Source organism: Rhinopithecus bieti, unplaced genomic scaffold (assembly GCF_001698545.2).
Source record: "Rhinopithecus bieti isolate Rb0 unplaced genomic scaffold, ASM169854v2 scaffold_12512, whole genome shotgun sequence".
In the NCBI taxonomy this organism is placed as follows: domain Eukaryota; kingdom Metazoa; phylum Chordata; class Mammalia; order Primates; family Cercopithecidae; genus Rhinopithecus; species Rhinopithecus bieti.
Window position 1 is genome coordinate 754,595 of NW_016807354.1, and position 20,141 is coordinate 774,735.

Genomic DNA, 20,141 nt, shown 5'->3' on the forward strand with positions numbered 1-20,141 from the left:
CCAGTCTTAAAACTTGAAAAATTTACATTTGTGTTATCTGAGTTCCTTTCTCAGGAAAGCACCAGCCGGCCTCCCAGAGAGTATCAAGGAACTGAAACTTAACAGATCATGGCATCTGGACAATGAGATCTCAGACCTCTTACTTGTCATGATTGCCTAACCAACCACTTGCTTCCTGTTGATCAACTTCTCTTCCTTATTCTTCCCTAATCTCCATTTTCCAACACATAGTTCCATTTCTTCCCTGCTATATAACCCTTAATTTTAGTCTAGTTTTTGAGGAACTGCCAAATTGTTTTCCACAGCAGCTGCACCAGTTTACATTTCCACCAGCAATGTGTGAGGGTTCCAATTTCTCCACATCCTTGCCAACACATGTTTTCCATTAAAAAAAATTATAGCCATCCTAATGAGTGTAAAGTTGTATCTCATTGTGATTGATTTGCATTTTCCTAATGACTGTTGATGTTCAGCATTTTTTCATATGCTTATTGGCCATTTTTATATCTTCTTTGAAAAGAATGACTATTCAAGTCCTTGGCCCATTTTAAATATTGTTGTGTTGTTTGTTATTTTGTTTTAAGTTGTAAGAGTTCCTTTTATATTCTGTAGGTTGTCTTTTCACTTTCGTGATAGTTTCCTTTGATTCATAAATGTTTTAATTTTGATACAATTCAATATATGTATTTTTCTTTCTTTTGTTGCTTGTCCTTTGGTGTCATATCTAAGAAATTATTGCTGAATCCAACATCACAAAAATGTATCCCTATACTTCTTTTAGGAGTTCTATGTTAGTTCTTATATTTATGTCCTTGATCCAATTTTAGTTAATTTTTGTAAATGATGTGAAGTAAGGCTCTAACTACATTCTGTTGCATGCAGCTATGGAGTCGCCCAACATGAACATTCCCAGCTGAGGTCAAACAAGACGCTCTTCCTTCTTGTTCAGCTCTTAAAGTGGAAATGTGTCCTTTCTGTGGTCTATTTAGCACCATATTTTTCACAGTTGTGTGCTTTTTTCCTGGTGATTTTGTTGTTTAAAAGGGCTCTCCAGTATAATACTGGAGTGCTGTCTAGTGCTCCTAAGTACCAGAAGGCTGTGATGTGCCTTATAGGCAAAATACAAGTGTTAGGTAAGCTTTGTTTAGACATGAGTTACAGTGCTATTGTCTATGAGTTCAATGTTATTGAACCAACAATATATATAATAAACATGGTGTCTTTAAACAGAAACAATAAACAAGGTTATATATTGATCTGTTGACAAAAATCTTGTGATGAGAGATTCACAGGAACATAATTTGGTATTTCCCCTAGGAAGAATGGTTCAGTATTTGCTAATTCAATGTTTATGGTGACTTAATAGAACATTGACTACCGAGAAAAATGAGAAGTGATTGCATATAACATGCATTTTGTTTTGTTTTAATTTTTTTCTTTTTATCTTCAGGTGAACATCATGATCTAGAAATTGTATATATGTATAAGATACATATAAACAAAACAGAACAATCATATACAAGTTTAACAAAAGAAATAACAGTTAACATTTACCGAAGACTTCCTCTGGGCAGAAATTCTAAGTATTTCACATGTTATTTTATTTTGTTAGCTCCTTTAGGTTCTATTATTTCTTCCCCTATCAGTTGAGGAAATTGAGGCCTAGAAACTCATGTAAATTACATCACTTGTGAGTGGTTGATACCAGAGCAGTCTGATGCCATGATTCTCCACCCTTAACCAACAGTTCTGCCTCTTAAAATTATTTTATTGATTTATACAGCCAAGTAATCAATCAAACAAGCAATGTCAGGTATCACGGTAGGATCTGCTGACACAGCTGTGAGCATAATGGTCCTGGCTCTTGTGGGACTAGTGGTGGGGATACAGACAAGTAAATGCCCATTTTAAATAATAAGATCAAAACAGGAAATACGGGTTGCCATGCAAGCTCATAGCAGCGGCACCTAATCAAACTAAGGGGGTCAGGGAATGAATCCTGGAGGAAGTAATATCTAACCTGAACCCTTCTGGCTCTAGGGGAACTTGCCAGTTAAACAGGTAAAGGAGTAGACTTCTAGGCAGGGAAAATCACATATTTAAGATCTAGGGGCAACTCAAATCTAGTTCAAAGGAACAGAAGAAACTCCCGTGTGTGTGTGTGTGTGTGTGTGCAGGAAAATTTTTAAAATGAACCTGAACCTAAGTAGTCAGGGGACATATTGCAAAGGGCTTTGTAAATAATGTTACGAATTTTGGATTTGTGCTAAGAGTAATGAGGAGGTACCAGTAGGTTTTAAGTGGGGCAGAATTATATGTGTATAGTATTGTGCTTTGCTTTCTGATGGTTCTTGGGGCATTTTTCTAAAAATGATGAGTTTCTAACCTTAGTGATTACATTGTGTTTAGCATAAACTTTATCATGGACTATGTACCTGAAAATAACTTGCTGGATTAACTGGCATTTTTCATTCCTTTGTAAAACACACAGACTAACATTTAAGGCAAAGTAGTTATCAGCTTACATCTTCCTGAATGTCTGCCTGTGTTTACTCCTATCATTGGGTTGTGCCTGTGCCAAAAGTCAGTTATATTTTCACAAACTTTTCTTTTCTTTTTTTGCCAGTTATATGTGTGATAAGGAATATATACAATATGGATTTGAAAGAAGTAAATTTTTCCTATTAAAACTAAGTGTAGGCCAGGTGTGGTGGCTCACACCTGTAATCCCAGCATTTTGGGAGGCCAAGGAGGGCGCATCACCTGAGGTCAGGAGTTCAAGACCAGTCTGGCCAACATTGTATTTTTAGACTCTACTAAAAATACAAAAAGTAGCCAGGTGTGGTGGCATGCACCCGTAATCCCAGCTACTCAGGAGGCTGGGCAGGAGAATCACTTGAACCTGGGAGGTGGAGGTTGCAGTGAGCCAAAATTGTTCCATTGCACTCTAGCCTGGAAGACAAGAGTGAGACTCTGTTTCAAAAAATAGAATAAAATAAAATAAAATAAAATAAAATAAAATAAAATAAAATCTAAGTTTAATACTAAGTATATGAGAAAATCCTACAAGCTTGGGGAAAAAATTGAACATAGAATGACTTGGCACTATGATTGTGTGGCAAGGGTCTTTGAGAACTTCCACTTAAACTAAACCTGCAAATTATAGTGGTGTATCATAATTGTGGTTTATGACTTCCAACTCTAGGATGTGGTTGAATACTCAAAGAAAAATTCTTGGCCCTACATCAAAAGATTCATGAACGAATATGTATTTATTTATCTTGGGTAAAATAGGTGGTTTAAGATATATTTAGGAGGTATTGACTTTGGTCTCTTGATGAATGTTTTTCATTTGCCAAGTACTAGCCCCAATTGCATCAGATAATATGGCTTTTTATATTGCACAGAAATTAAGCATAAACTACACAAATAATGAAGCACTTAAAAACCATTTAAATACTCTTGATTGACAACACTTATCTCTTGAAACAGTCCATAGTAGTGAAAGATTTGAGGTCCACCCTCTACTGGGGTCCATGACCCACTGGCTTTGCCTCCAGAAGATCTGCTTCTACTATATTAAAAATAACTTGGCTACCCCAAGGCAGGATGACAGAAATCCTGGCAGCATTCCTTTCCTTCTCATCCACCAGTCAGGTTTTTGGAGCCATTTCCGTTTTCTCCTTTCTTCTCTCCAGGAGCAGAGGTAACTTGGAAGAGATTGCAATAAAAACAGCTTGATGAAACTAATGGAAACTTGCTGCCTTCAGCTCTGGAGCCCCTCCCCGAAGGGCTCCTGCCTCACACAGACCAGGGAAAGAAAGTCCTGATGGAAGAATGATGCTTAGTGTGAGTGGCCTCACTTTAGTGTCTATTTTCCCCAAAATTATGTGGTCCATATACCTAATTTTTGTTTAAAACTCACTAAAAAAGCAATACAAACTCACAGCAGAAGTCTCAAACGGTGCAGAAAGGTAAAGTCACACACTGTAAATGGAGCCTCTGGCAAGACACGGAGCCTCTCTGATCTCCAGTGTCTCCATTTGCTAAATAGGATAATGAGAGCTAATTTGTAGAGATGATCTGAAGATATAATGAGATAATATATGCAAAATGCCTATTGTTATTTTATTTATGGTTATTGTGTCAGTCCATTTTCTTTATGTCAGCCCAGTGACATAAAGAAAAGCGGTTTACTTTGGATCAGTTCTGCTGGCTGTACGATGGAACTGTTGTGCCGGCACCTGCTCTGGTGAGACCTTAGGAAGCTTACAATCATGGTGGATGGTGAAAGGGAGCCAGAGTGTCACATGATAGGAGAGGGAGCAAGCGAGAGAGAGAAGGGAGTTGCCACACTTTTAAACAACCAGATCTCTTGTGAGCTCAGAGCAGGAACTCAGTCATTACCATAAGGAGCGCACCAAGCCATTCATGAGGAATTCTCTCCTATGAACCAAAGACCTCCCACTAGGCCCCACCTCCACCATTGGAGGTCACATTTCACTATGAGATTTGGAAGGGACAAAACATCTAAACCATTAGTTATATATACACTATTTTCATCTGCTTAACCAAAAAATACTTTTCCAGTACTGAGAAGTTTGTTGTTTTCCAGCATATTGAAAACACGGGGAGGGACAAGGTAAGAATGATGAGGGTGGAAAAGGACAATGAACTACGATGGTAAATGGGGTGATGTCACAGCAGATGACATTTATATTGCACTATGAGATGTCCCACAGGTTCTCCAAATACAAAGAGACCACAACTGAACAAGCCAGGGCTCATTACTCTAGGCCAGTTAATGTTGATAAGGTCATAAGCCGCCATCAAAGATCTCAATTTGTCAATTTAGGTGTTCACACTAGGCACATCTCCTCCTCTTCCCAATTAACCATATCTGTTTATTGTAGTCTTATATACTGTGTCTCCTACTCTTTTCCTTTTCAGTTTCAATGACCTTTGGCATCTCCTCATGGGTTTTGGCAAACATCTCTAAACTGGCATCTTCCCTTCCAATTTATCCCCCTTTAATCCATCTGCCATACTGAGAGCAAAGTGATTCTTCTAAAATGCACAACTGGTAGCAAGTTTCTTCCCTGATTAATTTCTTTCATTATCATCTACAGTGTAAATTTCAATTTCTGTATACAGCATCTAAGTTTATTCCAGAAGTTAACAAATGTTAAGTCCTTAAGCACGCAGCAAGTACTACAGAAATCCTTGTTATTACTATTATTTTTTAATGACTGGTCTCCACTCTGCTCTTCAATCTAAAACACTGTCATTCCTCCATTAGAATAATTGTTTACACTTTTCCAAGCCCACTGTGCTTACACACCTCTGGGCTTCACACACACACACTTCCACATTCCTGATTTCTCCCGCGTGGAAGTCTTACTCTTTTTTATATTCTACCTCCCCTGGTGTTTCACAGCGCCTACATACACGAGATATTTTCTTCCAATTCTGAGACGTCTGGACTTGTACTGCTTTTCTGTTTGTAGCACCACATTGGGTTCTAATTTGTTTCTGTGTTCCTCTCCCCTAATAGATGATGAGCTCCTGGAATGCAGGGATTGTATTTTACTTATTCCAAACACCTGAGGAAATGCTGGCGCATGGTAAGCAACTAGTATTTGGTAAGATTTTTTTTTTGAACAAATGAAAAGGGTAGGCTAGAATTAGACAAAATGTAATTAAGAATATTTTATGATATGGAAAGAAATTCCCACTAGGGTAGAGAAAAGACATTTAGTCAAAATCTGGCGCGCTGCAGTTTAACTTCTAGCTAACCAACCAGTGATGGCGGTGATGCAGCAAAGCCTATTTGGTTGAGATCCTGGCCTTTTGATCCGTTGGTGTCACGTTATGTGCTGGATGGGAGTAATCAATATACCACCTTCCCTGCTACTTTGGGCTCAGGTGGAGGGAATTTTATTCCACTCTCTGCAAATCTTCCCCGTGCCTCAGTGGGAAGTGGAGACTGTGAGGGTCTACCAGCTCCCAGAAGGCCTCCCATTTCGGTTTCCCCTAGGGCCCACCACCCGGGCTGCAGCCCCAGCATCCGCGTCCTCTCGGAGCAGCCCGGCCCCAGGTGGCTGCCGGGCGCGGGGCCGCGGGCCTGAGCTCGCCCCTCCCCGCGCGTCACATGCGCAAGGATGCAAACTCCCCTTCCCTCCTCCTCCGCCCCCTCCGCCTCCCGGGCCTCTTCCTCCTCCCGGAGAGGGAGTGCTTGGCAGGTTGCGCGAGCGGGAGCGAGCGAGCGGGCGCTGCCGGGAGCCCGCAGCCCTGGCGCCCGCCGCCGCCCGGAGCCCCGCAATATGCCGCCGCGGCCCTCTGGCTCTCGGCCATGGCGAGGCTCTGCCGGCGTGTCCCTTGCACCCTGCTTCTCGGCCTGGCAGCGGTGCTGCTGAAGGCGCGGCTCGTCCCCGCGGCCGCCAGAGCGGAACTCAGTCGCTCCGACCTCAGCCTCATCCAACAGCAGCAGCAGCAGCAACAGCAAAAGCAGCTGGAGGAGGCTGAGGAAGAGAGGCCAGAGGTGCCTGGGGCAACGTCCACCTTGACGGTTCCAGGTAGGTCCTGGCTGCCCAGCCCGGCCTTTCCGTCTCGGCCGGCGATCTCTTAGGGCCTCGCCGGCTTCCTCGCCCCTTCCCTAGCCATTCCCATCCTCGTTCCTGTCACCATCCCTCCCGATCTCTCGCCCCAGACTGGCTACACAGCCTTTGGTCCCTTGATCTGGTGTAGGGAATCTGCTCTTCGGGTAATGAGCTTTCTGGGCAGCTCAGAGCACTGCAGTGGGTTGGAGAGGGGTCGGGAAGGCTGGGGGTGGGTGACTGCCTGGATTGATTATCTTTTTCTTTTCCCTCCCTTCTTCCTGAATTCTACCTTCCGCCCTGGGAATGACTGTACACACACACACACACACACACAGGGTTCTTAAATCCCTTAAGCATTTTGTTCTCTATCCTTTTCTCTCCTAAAGACTGAGAAATCTTGCCATGGACACCCACACATCCCTTTTCACCATTTCTCCATGCCTGCTATATGTAAATTTAGCCATGAAGAGAGAAATCTTGATTTAGTTTATTATTTATTTCTCTTTCTCCTTACCCCAGGAAGGGTTTAAGGGTTCATCTTATTGCAAAGAATGCTTTTAGTACAGTAAGATGAAGCAAAACAAAATAGGAATTTGTAATTGAAGGAAAGGGAAAAGGAGAGGGGGATACATATAGTGAAGTCTGGAGTGGTATTAGTACAGCAAAAGCCTATCCTTGGAGAGGGAAATCTCCTTACTTGTTAGTAGAACTTAAATGAGGCAGATTCTTGACACTGTTCAATGAAGGTGCAGAAATACGGCTGTGGTATAGGTGTCTGTAACAGTTCTGCAGTTTCTCCCTCTACCCCCATTACAGCTCCATCGGTAAGCAAATGGCTGGATTATCCATGTATATTGCATCTCCCTACCCCCCAACCCACTTCGCTTCCTGGATGCAGATTCTGTCTGCTATTTGGAAAGAAAAAAAGCCTCCAATTTTCTGGCATGAGGGCTTAGATTTGTGAAACCAAAGTGAATTTTATTATGACGTTTGTTTTTGTTTTAAAATCCTGCCTGGTAACACTATATGAGTGCTGAAAATGAGATTTTAAAGAGTGGAATCAGCATCACGTTTTGTATTGCTTGCTCATCATCAAAAATCAGTACACAGGCATGCCAACTGCGATTCATGACACAGCCAGGATGATTTAATTTATCAGAGTGCTCTGAGCATAGAATGAAATCACCAAAGTGTGCAGGAAAGCATGTGTTTCTGACACCCTCTGAAACCAATTAGTAACACTCAAGTGTGGCTAAAAGTCTTGAAAGGTATAGTGTATGGTGGTTTTCCTACCCAGCTTTTAATAACTGAAAGTGATAACGTGGTTTGGGTGAGGCTACTGTTAGACATGCCGTTCGCTGAACTTAAGGAAATTGGATATATCAGATTGATTGGCCTCATTAATAGAGATATTTCATAAATTCACTATGAAGCAGAAGTCTGGGAGAGTGTTGGTGGGTTTTATGGTTTGCAGTATATTTTTATTTCAATGTACCTTTCAGGAATATTAAATGAGTTTTGACTACTGTAATACATATATGTTGTGATTAGGGTTATGAATAACTGCAATAATATGAAACCTGAATCAAGCATGCAAATTAAAATGTTTGCTTTCTGATATTTGTGAGGGAATATTCTGAAAAAGATGATTGTCTGGGAAATTAGCAGTTTTTGTTTTATTTTCTTATTAGATTGAATAAAGGAACCACACTATTCAATAGATCAAACTAGAACCTGAAAAGTAACTTATGATGATTCTTCTTCCTCAAAAACTCTAATTACCCAAGCCAGTGGCAAACAAGGGAGCAATTCAATTGACTGCTGTTTTAGTTATTGGAATATTGAGTCTTACAATGCAACACAGCTTATAGACAAATGAAGTTAAAATATTCCTTTGAATGCATTGTGATCTCTCCATTGAACTGGTCTTCCTGTTTCAACCTTTGTTTCCCTACTGTCTGTTCTCCTCACACAGCTAGGGATCTTAAAAAAAAAAAAAAACATTTAAATAGGATCATTTCTGCTCACAGTCCTCCAATGGCTTCCCGTCTCTCTCATACTAGATGCTCAGGTCGTGAAAATGGCCTACCAGTGTCTAGATCCTTTGTATCCTCCTTTTCTCCTGTCTCCTTTAGCCCTTACCCTAACTCACTCCACTGTAGCCACACTAGTTCTATTTTCTTTAGCTTGCAAGTGGACCCAAGTGTTTGGCCTTTGTGCTTGCCATTTTCTCTGCCTGGAATTCTGGAACTTCACATTTTTCAGGTTTGCTCAAGTGTCTCAGTAACTGAGAGACCTTTTCCTGACCAGGTGTTTAAAATAGTGATCTGCACATCCTTTTTGCTCTTACCGGGATTCATTCTCCTCCATGGTACTCATTATTCTCAGCTGTTCTAATAAGCCTGTTTTCCCTTGATAGAACATAAGCTCTGTGAAAGCGTGGACTTTGTTTTGTTCACTGCTATATTTCTAATATCTCGAAGAGCACCTGGTTGGTACCCATAGACATTCAACCATTTGTTGAATGGATGAATGAATGAATGAATTCACTTTCTCAGTATTCTTCTTCATTGGAGAAACTCTCCATTGGAGTTTAGCAGGGGATTTATAAAAATAAATGTTATGTAGTAAAATTTGTAAGTAGAAATTGTAAAGTATATAAATTTTGGATCTTTAATTTTAGTTAATATCAGTGTTTATCTTATGCTGACTACAGAAAACTGATTGATACCAGTACTTGGGCCTACTTATTAGGTTCTATCAAGAATTTTGGGGTTTTTTTTCTGAGACACGGTTGAGTGCAGTGGCGTGATCATGGCTCAACTCAGTCTCAACCTCCTGGGCACAGCCTCCTGAATAGCTGAAGTACAGGTGCATGCCACTGCGCCCAGCTAATTTTTAATGTTTTTATTTTTTGTAGAGATAGGGTCCTGCTTTGTTGCCCAGGCTAGTCTCAAACTCGGGAACTCTGGGCTCAAGCAATCCTCCCAGCTCAGCCTCCCAAAATGTTGGGTTTACAAGCATGAACCATAATTCTTTACCTGAGTATACTTAATCCTCTTATGACCTAGGAGGATTTTAACATATTATACCTTTAAGTAGCTGTGATTGAGCTTGAGTTCATTCTTTACGTCTGTATGATGCTTCTGATTCTTTGGACGTACCATATGAAAAACTCTAGGTCTTTTCTCAGGCAAAATTTAGAAAACGAATATGACACATTAAATGACTGATATATGACTAAGCCTTATCAGTCCATAGTAGAGAAGTTCACCATTGCCCTTGCTTAGTATTCTCTGGATTTTATTATTCTAAAAATTTATACCTCTTTATATTTCTGAGAAACAAGAAAGCAAGATGAAACAAAAAAACTTAAATGTGAAAAAATTTTTAAAAATCAACAAATAACATTTCCATTTTCTCATTAACTTACAAAAACACCATCTTCAGAGACCAGTGAAAATAAAGACTAAGGTTGGTATCCATCAAATCAATTGTTTTCTCCAGTTATACAACAGCTCTTATTTCTCCATCTGTACCCGTATTTGTTAGGAATAAATATTTGAGGGTGCTGAGAAGAATTAATTTGGGGGCTAGTGGTGGTTGGTACAACCGTATTATACTCATTCTGATGGCCCATTAGATGGGAGGCATGCTGGGGTTGAGGGTGAGAGGAGCTGGGGAAAAATAATGAGCTCCGTTTAAAATTCTCCATGTGAAGCAGAGACACAGGGGATCTCCAGGGATTATAGAAATGTCTTTTCGGTACAGAGAAAGCTTCTTGAGAGGCATATTTTCATGGTGTGATAATTTTTGATTGCATATTTCAGTGATATCTTTAAATTTTTTATTTTGCAAGATGTTAAATATATAGAAAGTAAACAGGATAGTTTAATAAAAGCCTATACCTGTCACCCAACTTTAACAATGGTCAAAATTCTGCCATTGTTGTTTCACCCATATTTCTACCTGTTTCCACTATGTGGGATTTGTTTTAATTTTAATTTTATGGGAACATAGTAGGTGTATATACTTAAGGGCTACATGAGATATTTTGATACAGGCATAAAATGAATAATTATCATCAGATCAACACAAATGAGGTGTTGATCACCTCAAACATTTATCTTTTGTGTTGTAAACATTCCAGTTACACTTTCAGTTATGTTAAAATATACAATAAGTTATTGTTTATTACAGTTACCCTGTTGTGCTATCAAGTAGTAGAGCTTATTCATTCTGACTATATTTTTATACTCGTTAACAATCCCCACTTTTTCTCCCCTCCCAATACCCTTCCTAGCCTCTGATAACCATCATTCTAATCTCTATCTCCATGAGTTTAATGGTTTTACATTTTAGTTTCCACAAATGAGTAAGAATATGCAAGGTTGGTCTGTGCCTGGCTTATTTCACTTAATATTCTCCTGTTCCATTCATGTTGTTGCAAATGAGAGGATCTGATCCTTTTTAATGGTTTAATAGTACTCCATTGTGTATATGTATCACGTTTTCTTTATCCATTATCTGTTAATGGACACTTAGGTTGCTTCCAAATCTTGGCGATTGTGAATAGTGCTGCAATAAACATGGCAGTACAGATATCTCTTCAATATACTGATTTGCTTTCTTTGGGGTATATACCTAACAGCGGTATTGCTGAATCATATGGTACCTCTATTTTTAATTTTTTGAGGAACCTCCTACTATTTTCCATAGTGGTTGTACTAATTTACATTCCCACCAGTGGTGTACAAGGGTTTCTTTTTCTCCACATCCTCATCAGCATTTCTTATTGCCTGTCTTTGGATAAAAGCCATTTTAACTGGATGAGATGAGATATCATTGTAGTTTTGATTTGCATTTCTCTGATGATCAGTGATATTGAGCACCTTTTCATATACCTGTTTGCCATTTGTATGTTTTCTTTTGGGAAATGTCTATGTATATCTTTTGCCTACTTTTAAATAGGATTATTGGATTTTTTGCATATTGAATTGTTTGAGTTCCTTATATATTCTGGTTATGAATCCTTTGTCAGATGGATAGTTGGCAGATATTTTCTCCCATTCTATGGGTTATCTCTTCACTTTGTTAATTGTTTCCTTTGCAGATGCTTTTGATGTGATCTCATTTATCCATTTTTGCTTTGGTTGCCTGTGCTTATAGGGTATTACTCAATAAATCTTGGTGCAGACCAACGTCCTGGAAAATTTCCCCAGTGTTTTTTTGTGGTAGCTTCATAGTTTGTGGTCTTAGATTTAAATCTTTAATCCATTTTGATTTTATTTTTGTATATGGTGAGGGATAGGGGTCTAGTTTTATTCTTCTGCATAAGGATATCCAGTTTTCCCAGCACTATTTATTGAATAGACTGTCCTTTCACTAATGTATGTTCTTGGCAACTTGGTTGAAAATGAACTCACCGTAGATGAATAGATTTATTTTTGGGTTCTCTATTCTGTTCCATTGGTCTCTGTGTCTGTTTTTATGCCAGTTACAATGCTGTTTTAGTTACTATGGCTCTGCAGTATAATTTCAAGTCCGGCAATGTGATTTCTCCAATTTTTTTTTTTTTTTTTTAAAGCTCAGGATGGCCTTGGCTATTTGGAGCTTTTTGTAGTTCCACATAAATTTTAGGATTTTTTTTTTATTCTATTTCTGTGAAGTATGCCATTGGTATTTTGATAGAGATTCCATTGAATCTGTAAACTGCTTTGGGTAGTATGGACTGGGGCGTTTTTTTTTTTTTTTTTCTTAATAGGTCCTTTTAGAGGTAAAATGTACATATATGAATTGTACATATTTTACTGTACACTCTTGACAAATAGATATACCCATGTAAACATCACCGTATTGAGATATAGATGTTTATATCACCTTAGAAAGTTTCCTCATAGCCCCTTCCTAGGGAATTCCTGTCCCTCACCTGGCGATGTCTGCTGTGTTGATTTTGTTTTCATCATAGATTAATTTTGCATTTTATAGAATTTCACAAAATGGAATCAAATAGCATGTGTCCAGCTTCTTTAGCTTAGTATAATTTCCATAGATTTTATTCATTTTGTAGCACATTTAGCAGTTTATTCCTTTTTATTGCTGAATAGTATTCCATTGTATGAATTACCACAGATCAGTTTATTGATTTTTCTGTTGATGAGTATTTGGGTTGTTTCCAGTTTTAGCTATTCTGAATGAAGCTGCTACATTCTTATACAAATCTTTGTGTGTACATGTTTTCATATCTGTTGGATAAATGCCTAGGAGTGGAATTGCTTGACCAACTGATAAACTTTTGAAGTGAAAATGTTTTGTTCCCCAATATTCTATGTAGGTGGAACTTACCTCTCTTAAGATGATTACTTTAAAATAATGAAATGTAATGTATAGTATTACTGTATGCTTTTTCTTAAAATAACTTAATTTAAACTTCTTTTTAACTTTTTTTTTTTTTCATACAGACTTTTGCTCTGTTGCCCAGACTGGAATGTAGTGGTGCAATCTCAGCGCACTGCAATCTCTGCCTCCCAGGTTCAAGTGATTCTCCTGCCTTAACCTCCTAAATAGCTGGGATTACAGGTGCCTGCCACCATGCCTGGCTAATTTGTGTATTTTTTTTAGTAGAGACGGGGTTTCGCCATGTTCACCAAGCTGTTCTTGAACTCCTGACCTCAGGTGATCTGCCCACCCCAGCCTCCCAAAGTGCTGGGATTACAGATGTGAGCTACCGTACCTGGCTAACTTTATTTTTTAATTGTATAGGTTATAACAACAGAATATTTTAATAGGCTTATACATAGTGAAATAATTACTATAGTCAAGCAAACTAACATATCCATCCTCTCACATAGTTACCTTTTTTGGTGTGATAACAACACCAAAACCTACTCTCACCAAATTTCCAGTATACAGTACAATATTCTAACTATAGTCCTCATGCTGTACCTTAGGTCTTTAGACTTACTCATCTTACATATCTGCTACTTTGCACTTTTTGTCCTACATCTCACCATTTTCTCCTGCCCTTGGTAGCCACTTAAATCTCCCATCCATGAAAGCACTTATTTACTTACTTTTTTCTGTTCAAGGAATTTGAAAAATCAACAGGAAAAGTGGGATTCGAAATAACCAAGTTATCATGCCTCAAAGGCCATATTCCCAGATGGGGTAATAATGATTTCTTTCCAGGATTTTAATAACCAAAAGGAGTTGTTATTTCTTGGTGTTGATAACACATATGTTATTGTGTTGAATTTGAGTCCAGTTTGTTTTAGTAGCAGCTTTATAGTGTTCTTAATGTGAGTAAGTAGAAACTGTACCAATTATTTTTCTGCAATAAAGCTCTTCCCCCAAGTATATAAATATTGAACTTGATTCTCTCTCAATGTCTGCCTGACTAGGTTAGCTCTGGTATTGTTGTCATTCATTTACTTGGCTTAGTGTAATGTTTCTTAATTTCCTTTTGCCCAAGTTGCCTTAGCTAGGAAATGGATACACTATTTTCCATTTGCTGTTGGTAAAGTTTGCTTTGAAATACTTATCTGGAAGAGTCTAAAACCATGAAAGATATGTGTGGTAGTAAAATGCAGTCCTGCATTATTGAACAACAAGGACATTTTCTGAAATATGCGTCATTAGGTGACTGTCATTCTGTGAGCATCATAGAGTGTACTTACACAAACCTAAATGGTGTAGGCGACTACACACCTAGACTATATGTTATAGCCTATCACTCCTAGGCAGCAAATCTGTACAGCATATGACTCTACTGAATACTGTAGGCACTTGTAACACAATTTTAACTACTTGTGTATCTAAACATAGAAAAGGCAAAGTAAAAATGGTATTATACTCTTATGGGACCAACACTGTCATATATGTGGCCTGTTGACCAAAACATTAATTGCTATATAACTGTGTAAGCGTTAAGAAAACAGCTCTGTTTGCTTTGAAGATTCTGTTTGGAGATGCCTCTTTAATTGGCCTTTTGCATCAGCACAATTCACATGTCCAAGACATATCAGGTTCTGTGCCATTTAATTTTTTTTTCTTTTATGATTGTTCATGTCACAATGACTAGGCTATATTCTTACATTCTTGTTAATAATGCCTGTGAATATAAGGCCAGTTTATTTGGGCCTAAAATGAGTGAGTGATTGAGAGTGCCATTTCATGTAGGGCAGCGAGTGTCAGGGAAATGGTAATCACCTTCCATCATTATTAATGTGTCAAATATGCCTCAGGGACCTAGTGAACCACAATTATAGCATGCTTCAGTCATGTATTACTCTTCAAATCTTGAGCTGATAATGCCAAAGTTCTCCACATTAAGGTTCTATAGCTTACACAGAAAGTAAGATTTAAAATTAATTTCATTTATATGTGACATTTCAATTTCTATTTAATATGCTTTTTTTTTTCGTCAAGCAGATTTCTATATCATAACAATTTAGGGAATAATATAACATTTAAGTTAATATTTCATTTGCCAGTATAATCACTTCTTGTACTTAGTTCAGTTTTGTTCCTGTTCAGTAAAGAAATATCATTTATAAATTATATATATATAGACACAGGATCTCACTCTGTCCCCCAGGCTGGAGTGCAGTGGTGCAGTCCAGTCTCAGCTCACTGCAACCTCCGCCTCCTCGGTTCAAGCAATTACCGTGTCTCAGCCTCCCAAGTAGCTGGGATTACAGGCGTGAGCCACTGTGCCCAGCCAAATTACATATTTTTAATTCACTTGTTGGCTCTGCTGAGATGTAGAACATGTACTTGGCTAAACCAACAGCAATTCATATGTGTGGGTCCAAATGCTAGCTAGTCTTTACGTAAGCAGTTGACCAGTCAACTGGTAGAAATGTTCAGCTTCAACTCATAGCTCATGCTGTGAGGACCTTGGGCTCCAAAGACATTATAAAATTCCATATCCTTTGTCCTTTCTGAAATAAAATAAAACCAGTGTTCACGCTTTTATTCCCACTGACCTATTCCTCTGCTTTTTAATAATAGGAACATGACACAAACAGAAACAGGATGGATAGACAGGTGATTTGTTTTTCTTAATGGATTAACTATAACCAGGAGTTAGAGACAGCAGATGTCCTGGAGTTTGTGACCCATTCCACCCTTGCCTCCTTTCCTGTGTTTTGGGAAAGGGTAAAAATTAAGATGTCAAATTATGGCTCAGTATAATTAAATGAATTAAGTTTCTTTAAAACTTGAAACATGCTGCTAATGTTCTTTGACATTTGCATGAGTAGGGTTTGTTTATGAATGTCTGGGTGACTGAAACAAGATTACCAGAAAAATATCCATTTACTGTAAGAATGAAATAGATGAAGAACATGCTTTTGTGTAAGGGGAAAAATATCACCAAAATAATGGGCATAGTAGAATTTATTTAACTATTTAAGTAAAACAAACCATTCATGGATCAGTGATAAGGGTGTGTCGTGCAAGGGATTATGGTTAATTTGGTTTGTACACCTGAAGTTAAAAAACCCATCTACTTATTTATATTTAAATGAACTGGTACTTTCAAAGTATTTGTATTTAAAGACAAATAACGTCTCTTCATAAAATAAGTACTTCCTGAAGTATATTTTCAATATATGTGTGCTGTTTAATTCTGGAGGTTTAGCAGAAAAGCTATGACTTAATACTTCTAAAAATTTCACTTTCTTTATATTAATCAGATTTTGACTATAAGCATTATTTTTATAGTATTGTATGAAACAGCTTATCTGATCTAATGCTATTTACAATAAAGCAATGCCTAATATTAATTAAAATATGTAATGATTTTTTTTAAAAACCAAAAGTATTCCCTTCCCAGGTTATACTCATATCTATGCTTTATAATAAACTTTCTTGGAATCATATGCTCTTAGAACTAGAATGAGGTAGAAATGACCTTCTCTTATGTTCTTTGCTCTGGCAGTGTTTGAAAAGTGTAAGACATGAGCTAGAAACCCTTAAAAGACATTCTTTTAAGGTAGACACCCTTAAAAGAAATTGTGGTAACACTGGCAGTTACAAAGTCTGATAAAACTATTAAGGATAATTTGCTGATTTCCTTCATAGCAAGTATGACAAGGGTTGAGCTTGTTCATAATCTAAAACTTTTACTACCAACTGCTTCAAGTTCGTGAATCAGAGGAGTCAAAAGAATGTATTTTAAAATTGCTTCTGTACCGTAGTATACTATTTCAAATAGGAGAGAAGTCTATACACTGATAAAGCTTGGCAAATGTAGGATGTGAAGATGTTGGAAGTGAAGACTTTGGAGGCTCAAGAGACGAGAGAGGGAGTCAGGTAAGTCAACAGTCCGTGGAGCAGGAAGGGTCTCCCAAGTAGTGAATCTTTTTTCGCCCGTGTATATGTAAAGGACTCTCATTCCTTTATACCGTTATTGATGCAGGACAGGCAAGCCCCAAAGTGGGGCTTAGCCTGCAAAGGTTCTTGGCCTCGCCCAGGAAAGAATTCAGTGGTGAGTCAGTGGTAGAGTAGAAGACAGCAGCTTGATTAAACCATCAGTGTTACGGCTCCTATGGTGTTACAACTTCGTGACTGCTCCTGCAGCACAGAGCTACCCCATAGGCAGAGAGTAGCAGCTCTGGGCAGTTTTGTAGTCATATTTGTACTTCCTTTTAACTACATATACGTTAAAGGATGGTTTATGCAGAGATTTCTAGGGAAGGGTAGTAGCTTTTGGGTTATTGGGTCATTGCCGTGGAAAGGGGCGGCAACTCTGGGTTGTTGCCATGGCACACTAGTGGGCATGTCTTATGGAAAGCTGCTTCTGCCCTGTCCCTGGTTTAGCTAGTTCTCTGTTTGGGGTGTCCAAGTCCTGCCTCCTACCTCATGGCAATGCAGAGGTTCTAGGGAGCCAATAGAAGGGCATAGGGGGTTCCTGGGAACCCTGAAATTAATTAGACAATCTGCCATTATCTATTGTTCAATGTGCTTTGAGATTTTCAAAGGCATCTCTGACCCCAGGGGTCAGAAAACCTACCATGGTTAATTAAGGCTTTGTAAGTGGACTCAATAAGAGAACAAAGGTAACATTCAAACTCAAATAACATTTAGACTCAAAAAACATTGTGTTTTCTTAACGTGAAGATTTTTTTGTTGTTGTTATTGTGCAGATATGATGGGTGAAATTAGCAAGCATGACAGCCATATAACCAATCCAACCAGAAGGCTCTAAACCCTTAAAAGATTCGTGATTGCTTAGAATGCATGTATCTCGGTCACTTTTTTCAGCCTTAGTTTCTCCATTCTGTTGGTGGAATGACTGCCAATATGTAATAAATATCTTCTGACAAATCGCATAACTTGGAATTGATTCATATCTAGGTTTTGTTATGTAATAAACAGGTGGGATACCTTATACCTGAAAAAACCCTTTGTTCAGAATCCGTTGGCAGTCAATCCAGAAACTCTGCATTTTGGCTCATGGCTCTTCCACTGAAAAATAGTCACTGAGATTGAGTTAATCTTAATATGGGCTCTGTGATTTTCCAGTCATCTAATTCCCCCAGGCCTGATTATAAACCTCAATCAGTTTTAGCAGATGAGGGCTTACCCTGGTTGTTAGTAATTCCCAAAGAAGGCATTTATAAAAACCTAAACCTTTTCCTCTCAGGACCTAAGCTGTTTTGGGGTCAAAATGGTAATTTCAGTCTACAGTGATTTAAATCTGTAATTTAACTTGCTATTTTTATCACCAATGCTGTTCCAGGATTTTGGAATTAATATCATCTCTAAACTCAGTGAAACCCATATTTTTATTTTTTTGATTCACACTTCTTATGGTATCATTAATAACTGATTACATTGGAAACGCAAGAGACTATGAAGAGTGAGTGGCAGAGAGAATTTCTGTACTTTGAGGACTAGCTCTATCTTACAGAATTTATCTTTCACTTGGAAATCCAAAAGGAGAAATTTGTATCTCAGTACATTCTGATATTCCAAAGATAAATAATAGCATGTGTTGAGCTTGGAAAGCTGCAGCTTTAGAGAACAATCTAGGGCATAGAAATGAAGGTGAAAAAGATATAGACACCCCTTGACAAATCCCAGTCCTGTTGTGGTGATTGTGCTTTCTCTATATAAGGACAGGCTTAAAGATCAGGACGCTATGCAGGGACGGTACATGGGCCCATCATGGCTCTAACAACCTTGGCCCAATTTACTCCCTTTCTTCTTTATCAATACTCCTTATCAATAGTATAGTAGAAAGTCTATAACTCAAATAATTTGCTCTTCAATAATTACATTATATTGAAAATTATATATTAATATTATAATCATAACACATTTGAAACTATAATATGCATGTCATTAAAATATCCTTACATTCTAAAACATGAAAGTAGAAACAAAATTTATTTTTCTATTTAACATTCTCTGACTCTCTTCTCAGCCTCCTCTCCCCCAGGTGGTCATATCCACTCCAGTTGCTTTAAATATCATCTATATGCTAAGATTCCCCAGAGCTCACTCCTGAATATATCTTCCAATTATTTTGATATCTCTATGTGGCTATATCACAGGTATCACAGTTTAATAATAAACCTAGACTCTTGATTTCCTACCATGCCAGCTAAAATAAATATTTCCTTCCTTACTGTTACTAAAAACCAATAAAGTGCTCCAGCAGCCAGTGAGAGTAGTTGGTGCTGTGCTTGCTACCAGCTCTACACTCCTCTTCATCTATCAGCAAACTCCATTTAGGAGTCTACTTTGTAAATATATTCCTCCTCTGTTAATTTTTCCCCATCTTTACTGCCTCTGCTCTAGCTCAGGCTACTCTTAGCACTAGCTCATATTAGCACATCAACCGGCCTTATGTCCATTCTTGATGCTCTGAAATCCAGACTCCCCCGAAAAGCCTTGGGGATTGTTCCCTACCCTGCCCTCCTATGCTGATTACTATAATGATTATTTTTAAGTACACGTTAGTTACATTGAGAACCAAGTCAAAAATCGTAATGTGACCTGTAAGGCTTTGCATGATTCACTACTGCAGTCTCCACTCCAGCTTCTTTCCCACTTCATCACTGCTCCAGTTCTCTGTACCTTGGGAGTGACAGGTTTTGTGCCTCAGTGCCTTAACACAGGTTGTTTCTCTGGTTTTTAACATCCAACACAGGCACTGCCCATCCCTCACCCCAATTACCTGGATAATTACATTCAAACTTCAGATATTAGCTTAAATACCACTTTTTTTAAAAAAAAAAAAAAAAAAAAAAAAGGTTTTCATTGACTTTCCTGTCTAAGCTAGATTCCTCTGTTATGCACTCTCAGAGGCACCTCCTAGTTGTGAAAGGTCTGTAATTAATTGGTGGCTAGGCATCTGTTCCATATTTCCATATTTATCTTTTCCTTTAGTTTGGAAGCCAGATCAGGCCAGGTGTAGTAATTGCTTTGCTTGGGGCTATATCCCTGTATAAATATGTATTGGATGAATAAATTAAGGTCTCCATATAGATAATTATTTGGGTAATTGAATATGTTCTTTCATTCACATGC

The 20,141-nt window shown here is 38.4% G+C and overlaps 1 protein-coding gene across 1 annotated transcript in view; it reads left to right on the plus strand.

Moving 5' to 3' along the window:
* Positions 1-6,155: 6,155 nt before the first annotated feature.
* FAM171B (family with sequence similarity 171 member B) overlaps positions 6,156-20,141 on the plus strand; it is a 71,753-nt gene continuing 57,767 nt past the window's right edge. The window contains exon 1 of the mRNA XM_017881433.1: positions 6,156-6,575. Within this exon, the coding sequence (XP_017736922.1) occupies positions 6,353-6,575 (223 nt within the window). The 5' untranslated portion in view covers positions 6,156-6,352. The remainder of the gene's footprint in view (positions 6,576-20,141) is intronic.